General features: G+C 56.2%; 1 protein-coding gene across 1 annotated transcript in view; it reads right to left on the minus strand.

Moving 5' to 3' along the window:
* Positions 1–4,499: 4,499 nt before the first annotated feature.
* The window catches only part of VWA5B1 (von Willebrand factor A domain containing 5B1), a 20,872-nt gene continuing 14,597 nt past the window's right edge, over positions 4,500–10,774 (minus strand). The window contains exons 14-20 of the mRNA XM_009646532.1: positions 8,549–8,771; positions 8,050–8,367; positions 7,346–7,483; positions 6,308–6,382; positions 5,848–5,917; positions 5,488–5,611; positions 4,500–5,264 (exon numbers count right to left, since the gene is read on the minus strand). Coding sequence (XP_009644827.1) covers positions 4,500–5,264; positions 5,488–5,611; positions 5,848–5,917; positions 6,308–6,382; positions 7,346–7,483; positions 8,050–8,367; positions 8,549–8,771 — 1,713 coding nt within the window. The remainder of the gene's footprint in view (positions 5,265–5,487; positions 5,612–5,847; positions 5,918–6,307; positions 6,383–7,345; positions 7,484–8,049; positions 8,368–8,548; positions 8,772–10,774) is intronic.

Genomic DNA, 10,774 nt, shown 5'->3' on the forward strand with positions numbered 1-10,774 from the left:
GCAGCCCCGGGCAGGAGGGACGTGGAGGGGTCTCTATGGGGTCCCACCATCCACCGTAACCCCCCTGAGGCCCATGCCGGCAGCCTCAGGGGTGCAGTTTTGCACCAGGGATACCCCAATTTGGTCGATTCTCTCCCCCAAACCACCCCTCGGCACCAATCGCGGCGTGATGCCACTCAGGGCTGGGAAACCTCTCCCTCCCCACGCGGACACTGTGTGCAAATATTTATTTACACAGCGTAAAGGGGCTTATTTATTAAGCTACGGCTGACAAGTGTATCCAAACTAATTTCTCTTAATGAGGCACTTGCAGTCACCCTGGCAACAGCATCGGAGCACCTTTGCTTAAGAGGATGACTTCCAGGGGTGAAAATCCCCTTGGAGGCAAAGGGGGATGCTGGGGGGGACCCTCCAGAGGTGCTGGGGCTGGAGGAACCCATTCCCACTCCTGGGGAGACCCACTCCATCCCTGGAGAAGATGGCAGTTCCCAGCTTCTCCTCGCAGCCAGCCCTGCTCTCATTAGCGGCTCAATTAGACAACTGAAGGCCAGCTAATAAATCAGGGTTGCTGTGGCACAGCGGGCAGGCACAGCCAGGCACTTTTTTAGCACGTGGTGGGTCCCAGTGGCTCAGTCCAGGGCGAGATGATGGGGAAAGCAGCGTTTTCCATCCACGCGACTTTGCCAAGGGTGCAGCAAAGATGGGCAGCGCGTGGCAGGGCAGAGAATTTGGGAAGGGAAAGGGGGTTAGAAAGCAATCGCCAACCCCTGCCCCATTGCTCTTCCCCAGCAGGCACAGACCAGGGGCTCGCAGAGGTGGGGGGATGAGATGGAAACAGCCAGCCCCTCTGCCCTGGTCCCGAGGGCACAAATGAGGCCATAACTATCTATTTTTGTAAAATATATGTATATACACATAGGACACCAAAGGTAGGAGGGCAAGGGAGCAGGTCCTTGCTGGCCAAGAGGAAAATAAGGGACAACGTAGCTCCTACCTCCTGCTTTGGGTTAGAAAACATGACGGCTGCTTTATTAATACCTGTAATAATACCACTAATTAAGGAAGGTGTAGGATGTAGGCAGAAGAACTTCGGCATCCTTCCAATGGCCCGGGTGACAGGGTAAACGCTGAAAGCCCTGATACTAGAGATAGAGATGGTAGCAGGATTTCTCAGCTCTTCTTCTCTGTCTCATAGAAGAATTCAAACCAACTGCCCCTGGCTTTTAAAATCCCAGATCCATCAGCTTACAAAGCACCGTGCAATTTGGGGTTTGCAGAAACACAGCTCCCCAGAACCTGATGGAGGCTCCTTCCCCCCTGAAATCCAGATCTTAACTGATGCACAGAAGTAGGATGGGATTTTTTTGGACCGCCCATGCAACGCTCCAGCCAGCTGGGTTGCCCCTGGGGAAGAGGGCAGGCACAGCCCTGGGAAACCCACCCCGAAACAAAGGACTCGTGTTGGGCAGTCAAGCAGGCTGTGATTTACTGGGACAACAACACTTCTGCAACAGAGAACACAACTGCACCGAGGCACCCGGCCGGCAACCCCGCAGCACCGCCGAGCATTGCCACGCTGGGACCCCAGAGAGATGACGCCAAAGGCAGAGAGTGGAGGGATGCTCATGGTTCCCGGTGCTGGTTTCCCTCCTGTCTCCCCCCCAGACACACCGACACAAAACAGAAACTTGCTGAAACACGGCAAGGCTGCTACACACCAAGGGAGCGAAAGGCAATGGGTTTTGGACGAGCTCCGCGGGCATTGCAGCCACGCTGGAGGTGACGGCGTGCGATTCCCTCTGTAGGCACTTGATCCGCAGAGCTGCCGCTGGCTGGATTCTGCAGAAAAGCCCATCCTGGGGGCCAACAGGCAGGGCCCAATGCCGCCGGGACTGGGCAGTGAGCTCGAAGCCTCCCCAGTTGGCAGAAAGCGAATTGGGAGGCCCGGGGGTGGGGGCACATAGCTCCTTGTGCAGGGTGTGGGGCAGGGGCAGTGAGTGTCCCCACACCTGCCGGGGTCCCAGGTGGCAGGTTTAAGGAGACTCACCCCTTCATGACCTGGCAAGGACCGTCCTGGCACGGTCCATCCTGGAGCCTCCTCCGACACCGAGCCGGCCACAGCAGCTTGGCAGAGGCGCTGGCAGCATGCACGGTGCAGGTCAGGGCTGGAGAAGCGAGAGCAGCGGTGAGAGCAGCGTTGGCCTCCAAAATGGGGTCACCCACTTCATCCCCCTTTTCCTTCCCTGAAAGCCAAGGGGATGTAGGAAGTCCTGCATCGATGCTGTGCACTCGCCCCTGAATGCAGAACAAGGGACCCGTTGACTCCAGGAGCCCCTAAAGCAGGGGGGACGCTCGTTTCGCCGATGGCTCTGGATTAACAGAGCACTGGGCAGCTCTTAGGAGTCAGCCTGAGTCTTTTGGGAGATCTAAGGCCTCAGGAGGGCCGAGATGCTCACGCCCTGGGGAATAAACCCTGCTCTGGTAAAGTCATGGGGGACCAGAGGGAGTCGTGGTGGTCAGGGAGCTGAAGAAAGGCAGAAAACAAGAGGTAGATTTTGCTCATGAGCAAAATACTGATACTCCCGATCTCTACCAGCTCTGCTCAGAAAAAAGCAAAAGGTTTTGTGCAAAGCAGATTCCTGCTCATGATCCTTTTCTAGGGAATGGAGGGGATGCTTTCCTCCACGGGAAGGTTACAAAGAAAAGATGCTTTGTCTAAGGAAGAAACACCCTTTCCCATATTCCCACGTTTCCCAGCTCTCTGCAGCTGGACAGGTTTCAGCTCTTACACTCACACTCCCTTTCCTACCCGTCCCTCCTTGGCAGAGGAGCCAAAACCCCTACGCCCGTGAATCAACTGCATTTCTTCTGATTTTTCTAAGCCCCCAGAGAAAACCAGTCTAAATCCAACCAGAACTGGGGCCTTTCTCCAGCAGAAAATTAAAGATTAAAAAAAAAATAAATTAGAAACCCCAAAACCTGGAACCTGTATTTCCCCCAGGGAACGCCACTGACTTCTAGTAACAAGTGAGCTTTTGGCTGAAAAACGTCCACCCCCAGCTTCTCCTCCCTGTCTCCTTCTCTTTTTCCCACAGCTTCTGGAAGCCACAGTCCTCACGGTGCCTCCAGTGCCCTTGGTCTGCTGTGAATTATGGCGGATAATGAAGCTCCCAGTAATTGCCTGGGTATCACCAGGTTGTGCTGGAGCTGATGAAGGGACATTGCTGCACCGTGGTGAAAGCTGCCTGTCATGGAGAACAACTCGGCTGGGCTCCTGTGGAGCCGTGGTGCCCACGATGGGTCCGGGAATGCCATTTGTGTCCGGCCACCTCTTGGCTTTAAGCAGCACGAATGTAAGAAGCAGAAATGGGGAGAGCGATGGCTCCATGTCACCCCCAGGGTTTGGGAGGGTTTTCCCCTCTCTTCCCTTCAAGGGGATTGAGACAAGGGCAGGGCTGGCCACAGCTCTCAGGATAGATGCTGCAGGGGCCCCAGTGCAAGCCCACCAGCTCGGAGGGGTTTAGAGCATCAGGCATCCTTAAAAGAGCAAGTCTCCAAGCAGTGGGATTCAAAAGCAGGGCCCTGTGGTTCAGAGCCAACAGGCCAGTGCACAGGAGGCTTGTGTGGAGGCGGAAGGATTCAGCATTTTGGCAGGGAATAAAATCCCTCCATTATTTTGATGCAGGGGATCTCTACTTGCATCAAGTGCAAGGGGCTGGTTTCCCTAGTCCGCCCCTCCCTTCAGTCCCAGGCACCCTTGCTCTACCTGCAAAGCTCCGAAGGCAAGCCATCAGCGGCAAGGGGTCTCGCAGACCCCCTCTGGGAGGGCAGGGGGGCTGAGGGAGCCCAGTACTGTCTGGATGGGATGGGGTTTGTTCCCAGCCTTCCACTGGCCTGGCTTGTCAGTGCGTCGCTGGGTCAAGGCAAGGCAGCATCCTCCCGGCTGTGACAGCAGGGTTGCTCTTCAGATGGTCAATCCCAGCCTGGATTTCCTTTGGTCCATGACATGAGCATGTTGTCAGACGTTCACCTTCACCAGAAGACATCTGAGATGGCAGAAGCCAAGCAGCAGCTTTGGGAAAGCAGCGACGTGGGGCCGGGGGACGGCAGTGGGAGCTTGGCAGAGATTTGGGGCTGGGAAGAGGCAGCCAAGCAAGGACAGGGCAAACTGAGCAGGCATTGGGGAGACCTGCCCTGGGAATGGGGCTGGGAACCAGAAGAAACCAGGATCAGAGGGAACTGCTGTAGCTGGAGGTGCTGCTCCAGTTAAAAATAAATAGCATCTTCCTGCAGGCAGCCAGTAGGTACCCTCCTGGGGTGAAATACCAACGGCTGAGCACAGGATTTTGCCCAAGCTGCTTCTGTTCACAGGGCTTGCTCTAATAAACACGCACTGTCCCTGCAGTAGAGGAACTGAGCTCCTTGGAGGTGTTTCCTTGAGGACAGGTCCCTGCTCCTGCCCCCTCAGTAAGCTGCCCAAGCCTCCCTCCTCATCCTCTTTACACGCTGCTTGGGTTGTAGCACAGCAGGTTGAACTCCAGGTTTTCATCCCAGTGCCGGAGCAGGACAAAGAGCTGCTGGGCTGCAGCTTTCACTGTGGCCAGGCTGTATCCCTCCGGGAAGTCTTGTTTGCTCAGCCACAGGCTGGCCTTGGCGGCCACCAGCTCCCACTCGATGAAGTAGGAAGCTGAGCTGTGCTCCAGCCAGGCCAGGGCCACCGCCGTGGCCCACAGCATCCCCTCTGGCTCCGTCTGCTGCTGCAACTCAATGTCAAAGAGCAATGCCTGGACCTCGGAGCTATCCATCTCTGAGCCCTGGCCGCTGTCAGCTTGCCACTCGGCTGAGGCCGGCGTGCTGTCAGGGGAGGAGAAGCGGCGGATGGTGATGGCCGGCGGAGAGAGTTCCTTCTCGGCTTTCAGGGCTTTGGAGATGCTTTCCACTGCACTGCCTGAGAAGTGGCGAAGGCGGCTGGCATCTTCCGCATGGCTGCCGGCTCCCTCCAGCACCGCACCTGGAGCGATGTCTCTGGTGGTGGTACTCTTCCTCTGTGCTCTGTCGGGAACGAGGAGCTGCCGGCCAGAGCTGAGGCTTTTGTGCTCCCCAGAGGGACTGGCTGCCTTGGTGCTGTAGGAGCTGGAGGGGCTGAGGGCCAGGCGGTGGCAGGCAAAGGGAGATGTCCACTTCAGTTTCTCCATGGGGATGTTGACGGCATCACAGAAGGCAGAGTTCATGAGAAAGGCACCGCAGGCCAGCTGCAGAGACGCCTGCAAGGAACGGTGGGCACACAGAGGAGCTCTGAGATACCAGCCACTTCTGGGAAGTTCAGGAAAAAGGCATGCATGGACAGAGCAGCTCTCCATCTTTGAGCAGACCATCAGACATGGCCATCAGAGACAGCAAGAGGCAGGATCCGGGGGGATCCTCTTGCCCCCTGCTCCCCTGCAGTGACCACGCAACCCCGGCAAGACCCAGGAACGAGCTGCTCACCAGGGGAAGGTAGTCCACGTTCTCATTGTCGCCCTCAGAGCTGGCTTCGCTCACTCTGCTTGGAGATTTACTCATGAACCCTTTGGCAGCTAGCGTCAGCAGCCTGGTTTTATTGAGGGTCAGCCTGCAGGAGGATGAAAAGGTGGCCATAACCTCCGTGCCCCTCCTGACGCCCACCCTCCCTCCATCCAAAAACCATCCCTGGTCCCCAGACACTGGCATCATGCTCAGTCCTGGCTCCAGCCGCTAACCCGAGGGTGTCCCTCCGCTCCCACAGCTCTCTCAGAGTTGTGCTCCTATCAGACCCATGGAGGTGCAAGACATCTGCTAAGGTCAGAGGAAGGTCAAGAAAGTCCATACCTTGCAGAAAAGAGGCTCTCGATGGATTTTTGGGCTTGTGCAGAGGAAGCAGACAGGCTCTGTAATGCCCCTGGGAAGAAACAGAAAGCAGGGGGTAAAATGAGATGCTACAGGAGAGCAAACAAGACCAGAGCCTGCGTGCTGGAGTGTGGGGTGTGTTGTTCTGCTGCTGAGTCTTTGACAAAATCTGTCCTCTCCCCTTGCCTCATTTTTCCTATGTGGACAATGAAATTCCCGTACCTCTCAAAAATGAACCTGGGGGAAATCTATACCAAAGGCCCCATCAGGCTCTGTCCTTTGCACACCTGGAAGAAGTCAGGTCTTGTGATTACAGGCCTAATTTTAGGTCATGAAGTTTTATAAAAACCCCCAAAACTCAGCAGAAGTACTTGGTGAAGAGCCTAGATCATGGACTTGATGCACCTGCACTGTGGCAAGTACCACCAGCTCTTTCCCCTACCTTCGGGGAGACCGCAGCGCTCCCAGCTGCTGGAGGAAGGGGTGCTGCAGGGTGGCAGGCTGCTCTCCTCCGCACCTGCGATGGAGGAACCACATCGGCAACGCCGCCCAGCCGAAATCGCCACTGCGCTGGGCTGTGGCACGGCCACGCTGCCTCTTTGCGGCATTATCAGGTTAATGAGCCTGATCGGGGCAATTTTAATTCAGCCGCAGACCTGACAATGCCAGACGAGGTCCCATCCAACTCGTCTTCATTAGCGGAGGATTCGGTGACAAGCAAGTGTCTCTCATCCCCTTGCCTCTAATTACACCCGATTTCATCCCTCATGTTATCTGTGTTACGGCTGCCAATTAACTTCCAAGCATTGTCAGCAGCCTCTGCCTGCAACTGGGGAGTTCCAAGGTAAATTGCAGCTTCTTCCCCATTTAAGGAGTTGGACTCCAGCCAGACACGTGTCTGATGAGCACCATATTCAAAGAGGAAGGCAGAAGAAAAAAAGACCGGAGACATCCCTTCATAGACTAAACCACTGCAATCTGTAACACCAGGAAGGAGACAAAACCCCGGGGAATCTTACTCATGCCGTAAAATCCATCATCGCCATTCTGGCCGCAGACTGGCTGAGGACGTCCAGGGGAAAAGCCATGATGCCTTCTGTTTCCTGAGCTCAGGCTCCTCTGGCTGCCTTGCTTGGATGCTGCCCCTGGGCACGAGAGAAGGGAATTGCCAGCATTAGAGAGGGACTGGCACACAGACGATGGCAATGAAACCCACAGACTGATGAGCTTGATCATCTCTGGGCATCCAGACTTAAGAGTAGACCTTCAGACCCAAAAGTACACCTTTTGCCTGGCCATGGGGAAGAGGTCCTTGCCACCAAGAGCGGCAGGCATGCCGTTAGGTTCAGCTGTGGCCTCAGGTATATAGGTCTGGTGCTGAATTGAGCCATGGCTTCATAGGGTTTGCTCTAAGCGAGGTTTCTCGGGTGACTCCCTCCCTCCAGGACAATGTTTCACCCCTCCACCAGCCCCATGTTACCCGTGTGGGTGTACTCGACAATGGTGGGCAGGTAGGCGTTGGTGCTCAGGTCCACTGGCATGAACGCTGTGTACTTGCTGATGACATTGCAGGCCTTGCTGGTGTGGACAGCGTTGACCTGGTACCGCCGCCCAGACCCTGCCATGTGAGAGACACCAGGGTTAGAGTCCACGTGCCCCATGGGCTCTGTCCACCCCTCAGACCCAGCTCCCAGACCCACCTCCACGCTTGGGCTCCATGCCCAGCAGGGACTGTATCCCTCTAAACTCTGCCTACTGCTTCTACTGCTCTTATTTTACATGCACAGATGCGCTTCATGGAGGAGAAGTTTGGCAAGACCCAGGGACATGTGCAGCCCAGAGCAGTGATGTGTGGCTGCTGTTGGACCCTTTGAGTTTGATGCCACCTCCCAGCTCCAGGTGATTAACTCCTTAAAAATAATCACTGTCACCCAACGTGTGAAGCAGAGGAGCACGAGCTCAAGCACGTTAATGTGCAGCGAGGCTGCAGAAGCAGGAGAAGAGCACAGGGCAGCTGGAGAGGGTCTGCCGTTTGGGAACTATGTGAGACATTCCCTAATATTTCACCACTGCCTGCCCTTGTATTAGCTGGAGAGGCTGCTGAAGCTTCTGGGGGGCCCACCCCAAGGCAGGGCAGGGTCTGCCCACAGCCAGCTTGCAGGCTGGCCGGGAGCCGCGCGTTACCGTGCTCGATCTCGCACTCCTTCTCGGCAAGCTGCTCAAAGTCCCGGATGACCGACTTGGCTGCCAGGTGGTGGAAGGTCTCGCTCCACAGATCTGCATCGCCATCCACCTGGCTCTCCCGCTCTCGGAAGAGAGGATGGATATCAAAGGTGACTTCCCACTGCATGGGCTCGTTGCTCCTCAGCCCCTTCACCACCGCCTTGCAGAGGGTCCTGGGGGATTGCAGGGAACCATGGGCGGTGCTGAAGTCAAAGTCCTGGGGCTCCCAGTCAGAGGAGGTCTCTGTTTCAAACGTGAAGGAAGGATGCTGGGCAGACTCTGCAGAGGGGAGAGATGGATAATTAATCACATCTGTGGGAGCAGAATTCCCCACTGCCACTAAGGAACCATAATTAATACTTCCTAATTTTCACATGGTGGCACAGAACGCGATGCAACGCCACCGAAACCCCGGCACAGACAGGTCGGGCTGGCCGTGCCTCCCTCTCTCCCCAGTTACCCAGATCCCCGGGGCTCCGGCTGTCCGATGAAGACCTCAGGCTTGTGGTGCCATCGAGTGGTCCCAAACCCCTTCCCAGAGCTGCCTGCTGCAGCCCGTCCGGCACTGGCGGGGAGTCGGTGTCGTGGCAGAAGGACATGCAGCTCCGGTGGAGGAGGGACGGCCGCCGGGCGCCCGCGCCGTGGATCCTCGTGGCAGAGCCGTGCGGGCTGGCTGCGAAGGGCTGGGAGCGGAGCAAACGTTAGGGCTGGAGCCAGCCGATGGCACGGACCTGCTCTGTCCCTTCTGATCCTGTCTGCTCCCTGCCTGATCCCAGCATGATATGCAATCGTGCAAATACGCGGGGTCCCCCTCTGCTCAGCCCCGGCTGGGATCCATGCCCAGACAGAGCCCTCCATCGGACCTGCAGGGTGTCCCCGAGGGACCCTGGCCCCCAGGGCTCCTTCCCCAGACAGGCAGAAGGTGAAATATGAGTTTCATCCCTCCAGACATTTTAATGACTTCACTTGGGAACCAAAGAAAAGAAGAGAGACAGAAAGATCAAGGACCAGTTGCTTAGTAACGAAAGGAGAGAGGCGCAGGGGATGGGGAGAAGGGAATTTTTATCTTTTTTTTTTTAATGAGACTGCTTCTCCACTTTCAGGAGACATGAATTCCCCCCTCCAGCATCTCCGGTGCCACATCCCGCACGGATGTTCCCCTCCGTGGCTAGCAGAGACACCGAGCTCTGGCTGTTTCTGTCTCTGTCCCCAGGGCTGAGGGAAGATCCCCCTAATCCCGACAGTCTCTCTATCTTCTTAGCACAACACCAGCAAGGGGCAGAGGTGATAAAAAGTGGTGGATCTCAGTGCCGGATGGAAAGATGCTTTCTCCGGGTGGCAGGCAAGAACATGGCCCCCATTACCACCTAATTTTTGATGCTCTACAAGACCACCAGTAAAAATGGGAGGCAGGCAGCCCCAGGAGCTACTTAGCAAGCTAGGATTGAGATGTTTAAAAGCAAGCCGGTCACAGAAGCCCCTGCCAGACCCTTTCCATTCAAAACCTGCTCCTTCTCCTGCCTGAGCTCTCCTCCCAGCCAGAGGAAGCCAGGCCGGGAATGAAGCTGGGGGTCTAAGCTGCCCATCGCAAGCACTGATCTTTCCTTCCCAGCATGGCAAGGGCTCACGTTCACACCCCCGAAAATGTCAAGCCCTGGCAGCCAGACTGGGAGCTGGGAGAGTGGCTGGGAGCCCTCGCAGCAGGAGGGATAGCAAAACCAGGCTGCAATTAATTAAACCCAGGCTGCATGCTGTTAACCATTTACTGCCTTCCAGAAGGGAGTCATTTCCATGCCTGCCTTCACGCTGAGCATCCTGTGGGCAGGAGGATGCTCTGTGGGCCTTGGCAATGCAGCCAAGGTGACAGGTACCCCTAAAACCTCCCACTGCTTGCCCTTCATCAGGCGATGCTGCTCACCACCCTCACTGCTGCAGCTGGAGGGTCGAGGTCTCCTTCCCCCCTGTGGAGCACTGGCCCTTCTTCCTCTTCACCCCCTCATCTCACCTCCAGCCCCCCTTCACCCAGCCGATCTCTAACCCGCAACAGAAGAGAAACGAAAGCCCCAGACATCCCCGCTCTGAGTTTCCATGGGAACAAAAGTGCTGCTGGTCCTCCCAGCCCTGCAGATGCTGATTTCCGAGCAGAACATCCTGGCAATGCCGAGGATGGCAGAAAACCATCCCCACCCTTCTGCAGATCAGCCTAAAAAGCTTCCCAAATTTCACCTGCTATCTGCTGCAGGCAAGGGACATAACACTGCTCAGCAGATGCACCATCACCCAGGTCCATGTCTCAGCCCGACACTGCTTATGGGCTGGGGTTCCAGCTAGAGCAGCGGGGGATCCGCTTTGGGACCGACTTTCTTTTCCCCTGCAGGGCACAGATATGCCACAGCCGTAGGGAGAGTTTGTGTTGCATGGCCAGACTCTGGGGAAATAAGAAGGAAGCAGCAGGCTGGGGATCAGGTGAGCAGCAAAGTGAAGCACGGGCCACTCAGAGGAAGGGGAGAGGCATTTAGCTGGGCCCCCATGGGGAGGCACTGCTGGGGGATTTCAGGATGGCACTCTGCTGCCTGCTTGGCTTGTTTCCTACATGTTTGTGATGTGCTGCAGCACAAAGGACTGGCACACACACACACACACACATATATAAATATATATATAAAATCAGGACGAATGTGAGCCA

The sequence above is a fragment of the Egretta garzetta genome, unplaced genomic scaffold, assembly GCF_000687185.1.
Source record: "Egretta garzetta isolate BGI_Z169 unplaced genomic scaffold, ASM68718v1 scaffold69, whole genome shotgun sequence".
Lineage (NCBI taxonomy): Eukaryota > Metazoa > Chordata > Aves > Pelecaniformes > Ardeidae > Egretta > Egretta garzetta.